This window comes from Crinia signifera, chromosome 4, assembly GCF_055691185.1.
Source record: "Crinia signifera chromosome 4, ASM5569118v1, whole genome shotgun sequence".
Classification (NCBI taxonomy): Eukaryota; Metazoa; Chordata; class Amphibia; order Anura; family Myobatrachidae; genus Crinia; species Crinia signifera.
The window spans coordinates 275,639,086-275,659,111 of NC_139220.1; the positions used below are offsets into that span (position 1 = coordinate 275,639,086).

General features: G+C 41.8%; 1 protein-coding gene across 1 annotated transcript in view; it reads right to left on the reverse strand.

The window, feature by feature from the left end:
* The window catches only part of LOC146075407 (STE20-like serine/threonine-protein kinase), a 70,840-nt gene that overhangs the window by 35,329 nt on the left and 15,485 nt on the right, over positions 1–20,026 (reverse strand). Inside the window, exons 7-12 of the mRNA XM_083184596.1 lie at positions 19,466–19,547; positions 19,225–19,341; positions 14,599–16,425; positions 11,852–12,015; positions 5,481–5,604; positions 4,998–5,177 (exon numbers count right to left, since the gene is read on the reverse strand). Of these exons, the coding sequence (XP_083040722.1) occupies positions 4,998–5,177; positions 5,481–5,604; positions 11,852–12,015; positions 14,599–16,425; positions 19,225–19,341; positions 19,466–19,547 (2,494 nt within the window). The remainder of the gene's footprint in view (positions 1–4,997; positions 5,178–5,480; positions 5,605–11,851; positions 12,016–14,598; positions 16,426–19,224; positions 19,342–19,465; positions 19,548–20,026) is intronic.

The following is a 20,026-nucleotide window of genomic DNA, read 5'->3' on the forward strand; positions in this document are numbered from 1 at the left end:
AAATAAGTATATTTCTGGATACAAATACACCTATTTTTTACAAATTTCCTTTAGTAAATTTCCCCCTAAAAGGTTGATATGCATGATTTATGTTTTTTTTTAGATTGTACATTTTTAGATGGATGATTTAGACAAGGTGCCTCTCTGTATTAAGCACACTTTACCATTCTCAGTTGTAGTCCACATGGATGGAAAAGTATGAAAAGTTTTTAAAAATGATGAAAAACACAGGTTGGCCATATGCCCTTGACCATGTTCACCTTCTTGACTGTCGACCTAATTCATGTCAACCTTATTATTGTCCACCTAAAGTTCAGATACCCATCCCTGCCTTACTGACAGCAGCACATCACAGCCTCACTGACAGCAGCTAATCACTGCCTCACTGACAGCAGCACATCACTGCCTCACTGATGGCAGCACACCCTTGCCTCATTGAAAGCAGCTCATCGCCGCCTTACTGACAGCAGCACAACCTGCCTAACTGGCAGCAGCACATCACAGACTCACTAACAGCAGCTCATCAATGCCTCACTGACAGCAACACATAACTGCCTCACTGACAGCAACACATAAATGCCTCACTGACAGCAGCACATAACTGCCTCACTGACAGCATCACATAACCACCTCACTGACAGCAGCCCATCACCACCTCACTGACAGCAGCCCATCATTGACTCACTGACAGCAGCACACCCCTGCCTCACTGACAGTTGCAGACCCCTGCCCCACTGATAGCAGCACACCCCTGCCTCACTGACAGCAGCACATTACTGCATCACTAACAGCAGCACATCTTTGTCTCACAGACAGCAGCATATCCCTGTGGGTTTGGTTCATTAGGTAGACATGCAAAAGCTTGACATTGAAAAAAACATAAGGGAAAGGTCAGCATAAAAATGGTTGACACATAGAAAGGTTAATATTCATTGGAATACTGCTTTACTTGCCATGCTTTAGACATGGTGCCTCGCTGTGCTTAGCACACTTTACCATTTCCATCATAGTCCTCATGGATAGTTGGATACAACATGATGAAAAAAAAAAAAGCTCATGTTGACCATATTCTCCTGACCATGTTGATCTTTTTGACAATTGACCTAATACATGTCAACCTCATTACTGTCCACCCAAAGTTTAGATACCGATCCCTTCCTCAATAACAGCAGCCCATCACTAATTAATACCCCTTTTACACTGAGGCAATAACCCGCAAATCGTTTCCAGGTCCTCACCAGGGTGGAACACAGGGAGGACCTGGGTGGTGGGCAGTGTAAACGGGTATGCTGGGTCATCCAACCCAGCTCCTGTTTACACCAATGGGAAGCCCAACCTCCTGACTGCAGCATCCTGTGGTCAGTATGGAGGTTGGGCTGTGTGCGGCATCCATTCACCTCATAGACAGGGGCTAAGGGGTGCACGGAGGCTGGGGGCAGCCCAACAGCTTACCTTGGTGCTGGGCTTGCCCCCAGCATGGCGATCGGTGGTCTCGGAGTGGCGATCGGTGATCCCGGTGCTTGGAGATGATGTCATCGCCAAACACTGCCCCCTGCACCCGTGTGCAGTGTTAACGGTGCCGGCCTGGGAATATTCTGGGTCGGCACCACAGTGAAAACGGGGCAAAACCTGATTCCGACCCGGATTGGAACCATGTTCCAAATACCGGGTCTGATCCGCGATTTTGGTGTAAAAGTGGTATTACTGACAGCAGCCCATCCCTGCCTCACTGATAGCAGCTAATCACCGCCTCACTGACAGCAGCACTTCACTGCCTCATTGACAGCAGCACATCACTGCCTCATTGACAGCAGCACATCACTGCCTCACTGACAGCAGCACATATCTGCCTCACTGACAGCAGCACATATCTGCCTCACTGACAGCAGCCCATCACCTCCTCACTGACAGCAGCACATCGCAGCAACACTGATAGCTACACTTTGAAGCCTTACTGACTGCAGCACACATCTGCCTCACTGACAGCAACACATATCTGTTTCACTGACAGCAGCCCATCATTGCATCACTGACAGCAGCACATAACTGCCTTACTGACAGTGGCACATCACTGCCTCACTGACAGCAGATCATCATCACTTTACTGACAGTAGCCCATCATTGACTCATTAACAATAGCCCATCATTGACTTACTGACAGCAGAGCATCCCTGCCTCACTGACAGTAGCACATCCCTGCCTCACTGGCAGTAGCACACCCCTGCCTCACTGACAGCAGCCCATCATCACTTTACTGACAGTAGCCCATCATTGACTCACTAACAGCAGCCCATCATTGACTCACTGACAGCAGAGCATCCCTGCCTCACTGACAGCACCACATCCATGTCTCACTGACAGCAGCACACACCCGCCTCACTGACAGCATCACAGCCTTACTGCGAACAACACATTACCACCTTACTAACAGCAGCACATCACTGTCTCACTGACAGGAGCACAGCGCAGCAACACTGATAGCTACACATTGCAGCCTCATTGAGTGCAGCACATCAATGCTTTACTAATAGCAGCATATCACAGCCTCACTGACAGAATCCCATCACTGCCTCATTATCAGCAGCCCATCACTGTCTCACTGACAGTGGGACATCACCGCTTTACTAACAGCAGCACATCACAGCCTCACTGACAGCAGCACATCCCTGCCTCACTAACAACAGCAAATCCCTGCCTCACTGACAGTGGCACATCACCGCTTTACTAACAGCAGCTTTCACCGCTTTACTAACAGCTGCACATCACAGCCTCACTGACAGCAGCACATCCCTGCCTCACTGACAGTGGCACATCACCGCTTTACTAACAGCAGCACATCACCGTTTTACTAACAGCAGCATATCACAGCCTCACTGACAGCAGCACATCTCTGCCTCACTAACAGCGGCAAATCCCTGCCTCACTGACAGTGGCACATCATCGCTTTACTAACAGCAGCACATCACAGCCTCACTGACAGCAGCACATCTCTGACTCACTGACAGCAGCTACTCCATGCCTCACTGATAGCAGCACATCCCTGCCTCACTGACAGCAGCACATCCCTGCCTCACTGACAGCAGCACATCCCTGCCTCACTGATAGCAGCACATCTCTGCATCACTGACAGCAGCACATCCCTGCCTTACTGACAGCAGCACATCCCTGCCTCACTGACAGCAGCACATCTCTGACTCACTGACAGCAGCTCCTCCATGCCTCACTGATAGCAGCACATCCCTGCCTCACTGACAGCAGCACATCCCTGCCTCACTGACAGCAGCACATCCCTGCCTCACTGACAGCAGCACATCCCTGCCTCACTGACAGCAGCACATCTCTGCATCACTGACAGCAGCACATCCCTGCCTCACTGACAGCAACACATCTCTGCATCACTGACAGCAGCACATCCCTGCCTCACTGACAGCAGCACATCCCAGCCCTACTGACACATCCGTGCCTTACTGACAGCAGCACATCCCTGCCTCACTGACAATAGAACATCTCTAACTCACTAACAGCAGCACAGTATTTTGTTTTCTTTAATTGAGTTTGGCAATTTATGGGATCTGTTATGAAACTACACATCCTAGAATGATCTGCCAAAGATTTGCAGTTAGGGAGCACTAAAGCTGGGGTAGTGCATTCTGGGATATGTAGATCCTCAAGTTGCCTACAATGCCCTACACCTACTTTATAGCATCCAACTTTTTAACAAAATACAGAAGTCTGACGGACTTCATGTTCACACATAAAGGTGAATTTTCTAAAGCTTCTAAAGGGGAGATGTGGCCCATAGTAACCAATCAGATTATGTCTATCATTTTGTAGGATGCAATAGAAAAACAAAAGACATAGGGCCAGATTCTCTAAGCTTCAAACGTGATAAAATGGAGAGTGATAAACAGCCAGCCAATCAGCTCCTATCTGACATTTTTCAAACACAGTCTGTGACATGGCAGGTAGGAGCTGATTGGCTGGCTGTTCTCTCTCCATTTTATCACTTTTAAAGCTTAAAGCATCTGGCCCATAATCTGATTGGTTGCTATGGGCAACATTGCCTCTTCATTTTTAAAAGCTTTAAATAAAATGGAGAGTAATAAACCAGCAGTCAATCTGCTCCTATCTGTCATTGTACCATCTGTGTATGAAAAATGACAGTTTGAAACTGATTGGTTGGGGGTTTATCACTCTCCATTGTATCACTTCAAGCTTAGTACATCTCGCCCCCTGACTGACTGTTGGTATTATTGCCCTGTTATATTCTCTGTGCTATAGTCTGCAAATGCTGCACAACTTACCTGTGCCAGCTCCTGCTGACAGCAGCCATTTTCTGAAATACAGGGTGAGTACTAAATATTCCTCAAGAGTGCCAAGCATTTACCTCGCTTTTGACAATATCCTGCTCATCACCCCAATCACAGCCCCTTAGGAAACTCCAGTTAGTAAACAAAATTGAAGTTACTGAATTGGTGCTTTGATCTCCCCCGTACAATCGCTCCCTTCACCAGGAAAACAAAATGCTTACATTTTGTAACATTCCATGTGCACATTTCAAAGCATTCAAGTTCCTCTGCCCACACAACAGCCCCCACCAACATTCAGATTGTGTCATACGTTAGGCATCAGACAGATAGGGAGAAGCACAGGTGTGTAGTTGATTAGTGTCTTACAGTGGCAGCTGTGTGATACATATCTATCTATCTATCTATCTATCTATCTATCTATCTATCTATCTATCTATCTATCTATCTATCTATCTATCTATATCTAGTTTACAAGGTTTGAATGAGGCATTATTTTCTTAAGATATACGGTTATATTAAACTGAAAAATTCTAATAGATTGTTACCAATTACACACACAGGTTTAAAAAAAAAAAAAAAAAAATAGGCAGCATGCCAGAACAATACGCAAGACAGTAAATCCCATCATTCCTCTGTGCATGACAGGTGCACCAAACACAAAGAATAATGCATTGATAGCACACTCACCTCCTGCCATTTGTCCTTTAGCTCTGCTTTCTTCTTGCTCCTCTCCTTCTGATGCTGAGCCTTGAGCCGTAGTGCATCTTGCCGCAGGCGGTTAGTGTGCTCCTGCTCTCGCCGGGCTCGTGCCTGCTCAATCTGTCTTTCCAGGGCCTCGATCTCTCGCTCATAGTACTGCTTCTTTCCCTGGGAGAACACAAACATCACTGTTCCTGAATACTTGCAGGTCATAGCATTAAAACTCTGTGTACCGTTACACTAAATCCAGCAAATCACAACTGGCATTGACTGTGCCAATGCAAACGCCTATCATCCTGTCTTTTCCTCATCATTATAGATCTTCAATAAACATAAAGCATTTAATCCCTGTAGACAATAGCCGCCTGCCCTGCATTGTTCCCCAGAACACCCCATTGAGGAATTGCTAAAAGGACGCATAAACCCCATCAACAGATTGCAGAACAGCTATGTTTGGTGACCCCCTCTTACTATGATCTCCTGTTCAATGTGTCGGAACATGATCTCCCTTTCTCTCTGCATTCGCTGCTCCAGCTGGCTCTGTGCTTTCATCTCTTCCTTCTGTAACAGTCTCAGCTGCTGTAGCTCCTGGCGCCTGCAGAATACATTAAATAGAGCACTTCATGTGCTGGCTTAATATTCTCTTGCCAAGTAATCTATAGATGCCACAGACAGGCAATGCATACTGGGAGTTGCTATTATACAATAGCTGCGGAGCCACAGGTTGCTAGATCAATACGTAATTAAAGTGTATTCATTGCCTACACATAGTGGAGGCAGCCATTTTCTGGAGCGATCCCAATATTCATGAGCTTACAGCCTCAGCAGCATCAACTCACGAGGAGCCAGTGACATTACTTGTTGCCTCACGCCTCAGTGATGTCAACTGTTGCTAGAGATTTTACAGACTGCATTCTCATTAATATTGATTTCATCTCTGACTTTACTTTTTTGTAGGTTTGGCATTGGAAGTCATTTACGACGTGCAGTAGATGGGCACCACAAATTGCCTTGGTACCACGCGGCGCACAATCACACATTTCCTGCTCTGCACCTATAGAGGTGGGCTGTACACACGTAGCGGCCTTCTTCTTATTAAATATTTGTGAGATATTTCCTGAAAACAGCTGTTTATGGGGGAATGGTACCCCCAGATCTACTAGTGTAGCCTCCATCCAAGCCCCTCCTCTCTAGTTGGCAGAGCAATAGACTCTGGGCACTAGGGTCACCAGTACACCCTAGGGTCCAGATGCACTAAGCTTTAAAAGTGATAAAATGGAGAGTGACATTTTTCACAGCCTGTGACATGGCAGGTAGGAGCTGATTGGCTGGCTGTTTATCACTCTCCATTTTATCACATTTGAAGCTTAGTGCATCTGGCCCCAGAGCTAAATCCTGAAAATAGCCACCATGTCATTTTCCCTGCAGCACTTCTGCCGACATGGGATTCCGTAGGGTAAGTATTGAAGAATATGGTTGCAGAGAACAGTTTATGCCAGGGGTGGCCAAACCGGTCTTTGAGATCTACCAATGATCCATGTTTTGCAGTCCAACTGTGCACATGTATGAAAATGTGACAGTTAGTAATAACTTCAAATGTGCACCTGCTAGGGGGGCCGGGAAAATGTGACAGTTAGTAATGACTGCAAATGGGCACCTGCTAGGTGATCTGGAAAAAAAAGTTACAGTTAGCAATGACTGCAAATGTGCCCCTGCTAGGTGGTCTGGAAAAATGTTACAGTTAGTAATGACTGCAAATGTGCTCCTGCTAGGTGGTCTGGAAAATGTGACAGTTAGTAATGACTGCAAATGTGCACCTGCTAGGTGGTCTGGAAAATGTGACAGTTAGTAATGACTGCAAATGTGCCCCTGCTAGGTGATCTGGAAAATGTGACAGTTAGTAATCACTGCAAATGTGCCCCTGCTAGGTGATCTGGAAAATGTGACAGTTAGTAATCACTGCAAATGTGCCCCTGCTAGGTGATCTGTGGAAAATGTAGGAAAATGTGACAGTTAGTAGATCTCAAGGACCGATGTTTGTCACTCCCCCCCTCCCCCCACTGTATGCATATATATATATATATATATATATATATATATATATATATATATATATATATATATATATACACACATATATCCTGGAGAGTGCGTCCTTATTTCTTTCTATATATATATACATATATATATATTATTTTTTTTTATCTACAAATGCAGCCCCATTAGATTTTTGTTTCTGTAGCTTGTTCCTGATAGGTAATACTGTCTCCATATACACAATTACCCTATAGCCTATGGCTTACTAAATTGCTAATTGTTCCTCTTTTCATCGGCTCCTGGTAGCACCTGCGCTGAGGACCTGAGCCAGGAAGCATTGCAATAGCGTTACACAATGACACTGCTTCCAGCTACACACCCGAGTGACTACTTATAAATTCACATGAAAATATACATTTTCACATTTCAAATTTACTAAAAAACACTATCATTAGAAATTTGGATTGGGATAAATATGCCCCTTATAAACAGTACATCACTGCTCCTCAGCCTACTGTTAATAAGCTTGTTCTTTTCTTTACCTAAAATATTACATGATTTAGCCTCATTGATGGCTTACATTGATATTGACATTAGACCTGCTTTTATACATGTGGCAGTTGTATAGGCATGAAACTTTTTATTACACCGGTACCCAGGAATGCTGGAAATGGAATATACCAAAGTGCAACATGGGATAAAAAAAAAAAAAAGCAAATTAAAAGTATAGGACAAGAGCTGCAGACGTGCAGACTGTCAGCTTTTGGTTATAACACTGGTATCCTTTTACAGGGTGGTAGTGGTCATGTGACCTTCCAGGAAGCAAATTTGATCTTCCACCTAAATAAGGGTGGGTAGTGGTCACACAATCAGAACGATGAGGCATAATTCTCTACCTGGCTCCCAGCCTGCAGCCAGACAGTAAATGGCATGATGAATGATGGATGGCTGGAACTATCCACCATTTAGAATGCTGACCACCATATGCTGTATGGAAGCAGGTGGAGAGATGGCACAGGACCACCAAGGGGCATGTTATGGTTTGTCTTTATTAGTTCCCTTGAATGGTTGTGTAGGGGATCCAGTGCATTGCTTTGCCCAGGACCTACAATGCTGTTAATCTCTACCCACAATACGCCCCAAGCTGCTTTAGAAATACACAAACGCGGAAACTGGAAATGTAACAGTTTAGGAATATTTCTCTGTGAAGAGCTTGTACACTCCCTTGCTGATCTCATATATAAATATATTTATATATATATATATATATATATATGTTTGTAATCCTGGCACTCAGGCTGAGTCGGCAAAGACTTGGGTGTCCCTCAATCCTTAATAGGAAATGTAGCAGTGAATGAGCAGAGGGCACTCGCAAGATTTTTAAAGCTGCACGGCGGCAAGCTAACAATGAATACAACAATTGACACAAGGAGTTGTGAGTCAACGTTTCGGGCTGGTGGCCCTTTATCAAGACATAAAAATAAAGTGCAACATACTTACATTTATAGAGGCAAACAAGTTAAGTCATTCAGTGCTCCCACCACCTGTGCTGCACCCCTGGCCCGGAATTGATGACATCATCGGCGCACCTGCACCCGTGTGTGCAGTGTCACCAGGGGACGTGTGTCCTACACTGTGATCGGGTAACCTAGGTAACCCTGTTAAACAAAAAGTGAAGTAAAGTAGAGAAGAGCCTTATCACCTAAAGTAAAAAAAAAGTTGTTTACTTTAGGTCAGGGGTGGGGAACCTTTTTTGTGCCAAGGGCCGTTTGTATGGGGAAAAAATCCTTCGGGGGCCATATGTAAAAATGTATTTTACAAATTGTCCTGCTGCAGCCGTCCCACTGCCGCTGAATAGGACTGTCAGTCTCCGGCTGCTGTTAATTAATAGGAATCTCGCGAGAACTACCGACCTCTCATGAGCATTCCTCTGTACTTGACGCCCAGAAAAGCCACTCAGACCGGCTAGGGGGGCCGCATACGGCCCCCGGGTCTGAGGTTCCCCACCCCTGCTTTAGGTGATAAGGCTCTTCTCTACTTTACTTCACTTTTTGTTTAACAGGGTTACCTAGGTTACCCGATCACAGTGTAGGACACACACCCCCTGGTGACACTGCACACATGGGTGCAGGTGCGCCGATGATGTCATCAATTCCGGGCCAGGGGTGCAGCACAGGTGGTGAGAGCACTGAATGACTTTACTTGTTTGCCTCTTGTGTATTGTGTTTCTTTTGCCACAATACACTTTTGAAAAATCCCATTTGAGTGCCGCCTCTTCCATTCCTCTATCTACCTGTCCTGGAAGGCACCGGGGTATTCGGACCCAGCTGCGGGAGTGCCAGGCCTTCTCCATTTTCTATATAAATATATATATTGTCTGCAACTACTTTATAACTTGGGATAAAGACTTAGCTGCACTTGACACTTTCTGTGATCAATTAAATACAAATCAGATGTCTATTAAACTTACTTTCTGTAAAAGCCAAGAAGAAATTTCCTTTCTTGATCTTTTGATATATGCTGCTAATGATAAACTGGAAACTAAAACTTTTAGAAAGAAAACAGATAGTAATAGTTTTATCGAACGCACCAGTATGCATCATCATAACTGGTTGGATGGCATTCCATTTAGCCAATTCACTCGCATAAAAAGAAATTGCAGTACAATACCGGTATGTGAACAACAGATGGAAGAAGTCTCCAGTAGACTATCTGCCAAAGGTTATAAACAGGAAAACCTTATAAAAGCAAAGACAAGAATCGAAACAATAGATAGGTCAGAGCTGCTAAAGGTTAAAGAGAAGAAAACCTCCAATGATAAAGCACAATGGTCTTTTATTTCTCTTTTTAATTCCAATTTTAAAGATATAGAGAAAGTTTTTAAGTCAAATTTTATTACAAGATCCTGTCTTAGTCACTGTTATCCCACCACATCCCTCGTTTATATATAAGAAAGCACCCTCCTTAAGGGATAAGCTTGTACACAGCAGCATGGAACCAGAAATCAGACAGAGTATTCGTACTAAGGGTTTCCACCGCTGCGGCATGTGTTTGATGTGTAAAACGGTCAAGAGTTCTTGCAGTAAAATGACTAATTTTATGGTAAATGGTCATATTTATCCCATTAAAGATTTTATTACATGCAACTCGAGAAACATTATTTATTTTATTGAATGTTCGTGCCATCTTTTCTACGTAGGAAAAACCAGCAGAAATGCAAAAACTCGATGGGCCGAACACATATATAATATTAGAAAAGGTGTCGACAAACACTCTGTGTCTGCACATTATAAGGCCATCCACAATAAAAGGGAATGTTCCATTATAAACCTTGCCGGGATCCAACAAATTTTATCTAAAACTAGAAGTAGAGATCTTGAAAAGAGACTATCCCAGGCTGAGATGAAATGGATATTTGAGCTGAAATCACTCATTCCCAATGGCCTTAATACTGATTTCGAGTTAAAATGTTTTTTAACTTAAATTATTCATTTGCTGCTCTTGACCGTTATTTTATCTGCACTGTATTGGTATTTTTATCTGTATTTTTTATCTGTTTTGTACTGTATCTATATATTGATGTCCACATCTTTTGCTTATTTGCACATTTTTTTAGAAAAACTCCAACAAATTGAAGAATGAACAATTGTCCGGTGGTGGAACGCAAATTAATGAAACCGGATACTGCTGCTGACACGCAAGTGACACGCAGATGTTGGTTCCGGATATGCCATGACGCATTTCCACTTCCGGATATGGCAACGGAACGGACCGCCGCAGGCAGCCGGGCGGACGTGATTGGAATGGAGAATAACACCGCCCATTGTGGGGGTATAAATTTGTGTAATAGTGGACTCTTAAACACACTTCTGAAGAAGGACAAGACGGTCCGAAACGCGTAAAGTGTGTTACGGTCCCGCAGGACACTTCTGGTTGGCGATTCCCTTTGCCTGGATATCTGGACCCTCGAGCCGGCACGCGGACTCCAGTGATCTCCCCTATTCCATCGGTGGTGAGAAGCCAGGTTGTTGTGGAGTTGCCCAGCAGTATTGCCTTTGGGACTTAGTGTTTATGCTTTTAATTTCTTGTAACATGTGAGTGCACCTTTTTAATAAATTCTCTACAGTCAAAAAGAAGACGTATTGCACCAATTGTTTGTTCCCATCTATGTGATCTCCCTGACATCCCAATTAAAAATACGCTGTTTGGATGCCTGGGAGTTCACCTCTGATTTCAGAACACTGCCGTATTTAAAAGTGGTGATGCAAGTACTGAATAAGGAGCCCAGCTGTATTTGCCGTGGGAACTATCTATCATGCGCTATTCCTTTCGCTTGTTTGTGAGTGCATTCAGTTGAATAAATTATTCTCTAACTTGCAAAGAAGTATTGCACCAATTCTGTTTGTATTATTTCCAAAAATACTTCAAACTTGGAGTCTTTTTTTGAGATTGTTTTTCAGATAATTGGAGGACATTTATGGACTAAGATAGCCGTTTATCCATTGTTAAAAAGTTATGTATATTACTCCATTTTTGAATTCTTTGGTGTTGGTATATATTTACTAATAGAGGTAGCGCTTTTGGGTTTTTTGAATTTCTTTCTACACTTTATAAGGAGGTAAAGGCTAAGTGCTGCAATACATATGTAACAGCAGAGAAATCCATCTGATTATATTTTGTCCGATTTTTTTGCATCACTTGCCTCCTAACCTGGAAAAACATGAAGTATTTGGATTGAGTAAACAGTGGGAGTATAACATACATAAAGACATACAGAAGCTACAACATTCTAACGACATGCTTACCTAACCGTACGTTCATTCATATCTGTTATACTTTGATCAGCTTTACGTTTACAAGAAGATACTTTCACCTCCTTTCCATCCACTACAAACCTCCGGGTGATACGTATGGTATTTCTGGTGTCTTCAGATGCACCGGCATTTATATGAGAATGGGCATCTTCCCACTGTGTTTCAAATAGAGGAAGAGATCATGTATAAACCGCGTGTGGTAAAAATGGTTTTTATTTCATTCTGCAAGATTCCCATTGATAAAAAATGTCCTTCAGTAATATCACTATGCAAGTAGCAAGTTCCCATGTAGTAAAAAAGGAAATATAAATGCTCAGGTATAGGAAATGTGTTTGAACATCTTATATGTCACCCCTTTCAGACTGGATCATCTTAACCCGGATGCCTCTGATTTCTGCCATGTAATAAGCCTGCCGAAGTAATAAAGTAGAAGGTGATAAGTAATGCACCAGCCAATCAGCTCCTAACTGTCAAGTTACAGGTTGGGTTTGAAAAAAGTGACAGGCTAGTGCACTTTCACCTTCCACTTTATCACTTCCCCAGGCTTAATACATCTGTCCCATTGTCACTAGCCATACACCTGTCGCAAGAGATCTGTAAGAGAGCAGCAGGATCATTGCGTACACTCACTTACTCCCGGAGAGGAGACTGAAAATGTAATATATATATATATATATCTGAGGTAAACTGCCGAAGTAATCTGAGCTGCCTGCACTTTAGGTTTGGGTGATAACAAGATCAGGATAGCCAATTAGTGATCAAGGGAGGAGTTCCTTGAGCGAGGAATAGGCAGGAGTGATCTGCCTCTCTGGTCGGATCACTTCTATCTCTTTGGCGGCGGTAAAGAACGGTCCTTGTTTAAATGAAGATAGTGGGGTACACTCTCCCGACATTAATATGTCACTAGCCCATGCCCCTTGGACAGGGGGTGGGCTGCACCATCCGCTGCACCATCCGCACGGGTGGGTCGCAAGGGGAGAGTTGGACACCAACGATGTATGAATGGTGTGTTGTGACCTTACCCCTCTCTCTCTTTTCTATGACCGTTCTTTAGGGCCGCCACCCCTTTTATAGTTATAGCTGTCAATTAATAAATTTAACATCATATTTTGAAACGCCAGCACTTGTGTCTGTCTCGTTATTTTAGTGTTAAGTTACTTTAAGGTTTTTAGATAAGTTTAAAGTGTGGGGCATAAAGATTGCAGATGGGGAGTTTAATACATATATAAGTGAAAAGGAATGAACTCACAGGCTGGACAAACGTTAAGCCTATTTATTTATTTATTTATTAAGTTATCAGTTAATATAGGTGAAGATATAAATGTTGATGCATGGTGTCAGTCGATGCATGGTGTCAGTCGATGCATGGTGTCAGTTGATGCATGGTGTCAGTTGATGCATGGTGTGGTTTCAGTTGATGCATGGTGTCAGTTGATGCATGGTGTCAGTTGATGCATGGTGTGGTGTCAGTTGATGCATGGTGTCAGTTGAAGTTTTCTGCTGATGGGAACTTTTCTCTGGTCTGGTGAGCAAAATCCTTTACTCTTTTGTTTAGATATTTGTTGCTATAATAGGATTCTCCAGGGGAATCTTCCCTTATTTTCTCTCTGGCACCTGTCTGTTCACTGAGGGGAAAATTTAATCTAAAGCTTCTAAAAATGAAAAGTGGCAATGTTCCCCAGAGTAACCAATCAGATTCTGTCTATCATTTTCTAGGATGCAATAGAGAAATGATAGACAGAATGTGATTGGTTGCTAGGGAACATCACCTCTTTCATTTTTAGATGCTATAGTAAATTTACCCCTCAGACAATTGACAAGTGTATATATATATATATATATATATATATATATATATATATACATACTGTGTGTATATATATATATATATATATGCACATTGAACACAGAGGAGCACACTACTGCTGGTGGTAACCAGGGTACTCGCTGCCTTGAAAAATTGGATTTAATTTCAAAAGGATTACTCTATTATATGCTCATTGGAGAATAAAGCTGGAATTCCAGTTCTGATCTGAAGTTGAATATATATATATATATATATATATATATATATGGGACGTTTCCATTGATTGTATTGTTACCCGGTTAATTTTTGAGCCCTCAATTTTTGAGCCCTGAATTGATTGGTATTTCTACAGTTGTTGCCTAAAAGAAGAGTGATTTAAGAACACACTAAAAAACTATATATAAAAGTAAGATCACATCAAATGAAAAATTCATTCATTTGGTACTACAAATAATCTACATAGAGAACTATAACCTTTGAAATAAGGAGAAAATTCTCATACGGACCAATAAAGATGTTTGTAAAGCACCCCTGATGAAGTCTCCTAGTGAGACGAAACGCGTCGGGATATTATTCTCATCCATTGTCTAAAAACAAAATCCTCTGACAAGGAACTATTTTTGTTTTAAGAAGTGTATTTTTAATAAATGACATATATTTGTAAAAAAATTGTTTGTTTATGGATGATTTCAATTAAGGAAAGACAAAGAAATACTGGGCGCTGTTTAACACTATTGTGGTGGTATTGGATGTTAATAGCCTCTCTAGTAGGAGGCTAAGTGTTACTATCGACCAACTATAGAATTGTGAAATTAGCGCAAATCTGGGAATTTTGTGTTTTATATATATATATATATATATATATATATATATATATATATATATATATATGTGTATATAAAGTTAAAGAGAGCTCTATAATGCCTCATACCTCCTCAGACTGTTCTGGATTTGTGTCCATGTCCTCTATTTCACTTCTCGCGTCATGACTTGTGTTCGTCTGTAGAATGGCCCTACCATTGCGGTCAGTAGGATGTACAGTCCATGAACATCGGGCAAAGTTTGACCTGGTTTTGGCTCCAATCATGTCATCACCATCCTGGATAATGTCCTTTTCTTCATTGCTCTCCCCAGTCCTCACACCTTTCTCACCTGCACACCCCATACTTTCATCTGATCTGACTTCTAGTTGCCCATTGTCTAAAGATGAAATTAACCAGAGTCCATTATTCTGCCATTTTCTGTACTTTGTCCCTATTTCTATTGAATTGACCTGTGGTGCTTTGCTTCTTTCAATCCCTGAAAATGGCACTGTCCATCTTCTTAATAGTGTCCGTGAAGAGCACGGCAGGCTTACACTGCCTCTTCTCCATTGGCTTCTATGTACTGCTGGGCTAGCTCTGAACACTTCTCGATCCCTTCCATCACAAGTATAGACATCTGTGACACCTAATGTTGTGCAGGTATCTGTTGTGCCAGCCTGGCTTGTTCCATTCCCCTTAGGTGTTTGTAAACAAAGGTCTTTTCCTTCATTAGTTGTCTGTCTGGCCACATTATTGTGTTTATTTTCCTTACCTGTAGCACTAAGAGCCTCCTGCTTGCCAAGTCCTGCAGTTCCTCCAGAGGCTGGACCACCGCATGTAAGACCAGGACGTGCTGGCCTCTCTTGCCTAGTTTTCATGTTGTCCTCTGATCCCACAAGCTCTGTTACCCATTTAACTGATGCTCTCTTTTCATTTGATAATGAATGCACATGTTCCTGTAAAACAGAATTGGGATCCTTACGAAATGCAGACAGAGGGCCTCTGGCCTGTGGTCCATCATTCCTATGATCAGAGTAAGGTTCCTTTGGTATTGTGTCATGGAAACTCCCATCTTCAGACTCATTTGCTTTTTCATCAGCAAACCTTGCTTTCCCATTAGAAAACTTGGAAAACTTCCCTGACTGCTTATAATCTGTGCTACAGGTCGGTAGAAATGTAGTTTCAGCAAATTCCGTTGTGGTTTCTTGTCCATTTGTAAGTTCTGGTTTGAGCTTCCTCCAAGAACCAGTGTAACTCTTCCTCCTAGTGTGAGGAACCGTCCACGTTCTAGTTAATGTCCTGGTTGTAATGCTCAGATTCTCACTGCTTCTCCACCTTGACTGCTGCCTGCTGGGCATGCGAGGGCTAAAGAAGTCCTGGGCTTGGGTATTGGAGGCTCGGGTAAGGTTTACAAATGCATTTTCCTTGTATGGTAACTGAGTGTGATGAACACATATGTCAGCTTTCTCTTCATAGTCCTCACAAGAAACTAAGGACGCACTTGCCCCAACGTCAAAATCCTTTTTGCTAGATTCTTCAATGATCTCAGTACTGTCTGTCTTTACTGCTTCCGGTTTAGACTGCAAATTTACTATTAATCCACAGTTTGGAGGACTAGCGGCAATGTTTGGAGGACTAGCGGCCCATTTTGGAGGACTAGCGGCCCATTCTCTAGTTTTATGATATTTGCCGTCAGCCATCCACTTGACCGACGCTCTGGTTTCCCCTGATAATGAAGGAGCAGAACGTCTCCGCATCTGTTTTAAGAAACTTTCCCCTTTGTGTACTTTTAGTTCTGCTTTCTCATGTTTATTTTTCATAGGAATTCCATGTCTGGTTGTTTGCAGAGAATGTTCCGCACCAGTGTCCTCTGTTCCTATAGAGAATTTGTCTCCGGGTACCTTGGTGCCTATGATGGGAATCTCCTGACTATGGCCATTCAATGGGAAACCATTCTGCAGATAAAGGTGAAGAGCTATCAGTGAACCAATAATACATATTTAATCTCTACAGTAGTACTGTTCTTAATTATATAGCTCCACCTCATTATACAAGGTTGTCATCTTAATATATTACTGGCTGAGACAGTGGTTCCCAAATGCGGTCCAACAGTTCTGGTTTTAAGGATATCAATGCTTAGACACAGATAACTTAACTAGTACCTCAGTCGGTTTGGTTATGCCATCTGTACACAAGCAGGTATATCTCTAAAACCTGGACTTTTGGGTGCCTTGAGAACTGCTTTTGTGAGCCACTGAGCTAAAGGGTAAATGTACAAAAGATAGATAGACTTAAAATTGCGATGGTGTTTCCTAAAGCAAGCAATCAGATTCTGGCCATAATTTATATTACGCATTCTAGAAAATTATAGCTAGATTTTTTTCCTTGGTTGCTATGGGAAACACTCACACTTTATTAAAGGTACCCAAGATGAATGGTGTATTTGTATATATATATACAGATGGTTCCTGTCTTTCCTTTACAATATCAAATGGACCATAAACAATTTCAAAGTAGAAAACATTTATTTAAAACATTTAAAACAGTTAAAACAGAAACCTCATAATATCTTATGGATGGTTTTTCTAATACAGGTGTAATTCTTGGTTTATGGATCACAATAGTAGTCAATGGTTATCCAACGCGTTTCGTCTCTTTATGAGACTTCATCAGGGGTGTAAATAGTATTGTAGTAGATCTACAAAAAGTAGAACATAATTTAAAATTTTAAAATAGCATAACATAGCATAACATAACATAGGAAAGACAAGTACAAGTATATACAATTGTACGTAATATTTGGAATCAAATTCGGAGGGAAAAGAAAGAGGAGAACAGAGGAAGACAAAGGATGTAAATAATTTTGACACAGATATATTCTGACAGACCATATTTTGTCATATCGTGGAGGAATAAGTGGGGAACGAGAAAAACTCTGCACCCAAAGTTGATATTAGGTGTGAAAAGACACCACTCTTAGGCATATAGTTAGATGGAATATGATGGTACTGTACCTTCTAAAGTCTCTAATCAACAGTTTTGTACAAATGTAGTGGTAGTTGGTCCGGTTATAGGCTCAAATAGTAAACTAGAAGTGGATATAGACACAAATGTAAATCCAAGGGTTTACCTATGGTCCCCAATTAATTAATAAATGATATTTGTTTAGGGTACTATACCTTATTAGGTCTTTTAGTATCAATAACTTTGTTGATTAGTAGTGTAAGTTCAAGCTGTTTGGCTGGAATAAATAAGATATATTTATATATATATTATTAATCTTATTGAATTTTATTTATTAATAGGGTGGTAATTAAATAATTACCTGTAGTGAAATTGAACCCGAATATGTTTAATTTGAAAAATGATATTTTTCAAATTAAACATATTCGGGTTCAATTTCACTACAGGTAATTATTTAATTACCACCCTATTAATAAATAAAATTCAATAAGATTAATAATATATATATAAATATATCTTATTTATTCCAGCCAAACAGCTTGAACTTACACTACTAATCAACAAAGTTATTGATACTAAAAGACCTAATAAGGTATAGTACCCTAAACAAATATCATTTATTAATTAATTGGGGACCATAGGTAAACCCTTGGATTTACATTTGTGTCTATATCCACTTCTAGTTTACTATTTGAGCCTATAACCGGACCAACTACCACTACATTTGTACAAAACTGTTGATTAGAGACTTTAGAAGGTACAGTACCATCATATTCCATCTAACTATATGCCTAAGAGTGGTGTCTTTTCACACCTAATATCAACTTTGGGTGCAGAGTTTTTCTCGTTCCCCACTTATTCCTCCACGATATGACAAAATATGGTCTGTCAGAATATATCTGTGTCAAAATTATTTACATCCTTTGTCTTCCTCTGTTCTCCTCTTTCTTTTCCCTCCGAATTTGATTCCAAATATTACGTACAATTGTATATACTTGTACTTGTCTTTCCTATGTTATGTTATGTTATGTTATGTTATGCTATTTTAAAATTTTAAATTATGATCTACTTTTTGTAGATCTACTACAATACTATTTACACCCCTGATGAAGTCTCATAAAGAGACGAAACGCGTTGGGTAACCATTGACTACTATTGTGATCCATAAACCAAGAATTACACCTGTATTAGAAAAACCATCCATAAGATATTATGAGGTTTCTGTTTTAAATGTTTTAAATAAATGTTTTCTACTTTGAAATTGTTTATGGTCCATTTGATATTGTAAAGGAAAGACAGGAATTATCCTGACTAATATACAGGGCACTATATAACACTTTTGGTTTGGATATTGGCTTTTCGATCTCTCTAGTAGGGGATTAAGTGGTATCAAGCGACCTGACACAGCATAGCGCAAATTCTGGAGATATTGTACATTATATATACAGATGGAGCAGCTCTCATTAGAGTGATCAGATCACCAACCGCCACCATCTGACTGAAGGGGGCACGTGCGTACGAGACGCTCGTGCGCCCTGTTGCGATGGAGCCCTCCTCCGCAGCTCCCCCGATGCCCCTAGCTCCCCCCTAACCCTGCCCAGCTCCCTGAAGCGGAGACAGGCAGGGAAAGTGCTCCCCACCGCCATTGTTGACGGGGACGTGCGTGTGTGTAAAACACTTGTGTGTCCCCATCAGATGAGGTGCCTCTCCCCAGCGATCGCCAGCTAAGGGACACTTCCTGGCTGAGAGGCGCCCCATCTGTGTGTAATTTCAGGTTTGTTTTCCCTCACCGTAGAGTCACAATCTCTTAGGCTCTCATTGTCATATTCCTCAGTGATTTCTGCCAGGACCTCAGCCACCAGTTCTCGCAGAGGGGTGTTGTCACTACCCTTGGACACAAATGGATGCTAAGAGAAAAAGACAGATAAACAGACGAGTCAAGAAATGAGAAATTTGTCTGAACATCTAAGAGGACAGAATCTGTAAGGCGACAGTTTAGCCTTCTCTAGCACAGACTCCACCATAACTAACCTCAAGAAGCTCAGTGGTTGATAATCGATCCTGTGGATTTCTATGTAGACACTTGTCTAGGAAATGATTAAACTCTGCAGACCTAATTGGGATCAAAAAATGTAAACAGCCTCTTATATTTTGGTAATAAATATCATATCAGAAAACTGTCAATGTTTCGAAGCATTCAACTCTTGCATGGAGATATATTTAATTTTTTAAAATATTTTTTTGTACTTTGTTTTTGTACTGTTCATTGGCCCTGATTCTGGTTTGCTTGGTAAGCTGAGAATATTGCAGTTTACCGAGCACCAGAGATGCCACCCGTCCGAACACCCTCCCCCTCCCGCCGATTCCTCTTGTTAACATGTGAGGGGATGTGTAATTAAAACATCCACTGCAGGAGAAATCATTCAATGGTCGCCGACCATCGAATGATTTCTCCTGCCTTCGTTAATAAAAGTAATTCTGTATTGACTTTTATTTGAGTGTGCCTGCCTGAAGACAGGGCAGGTGGTTGATGTGACAGGACGCCCCAGCGCCGGCGGGCATCGGCCCGCCCACGCGCCCATGGAAACGCAC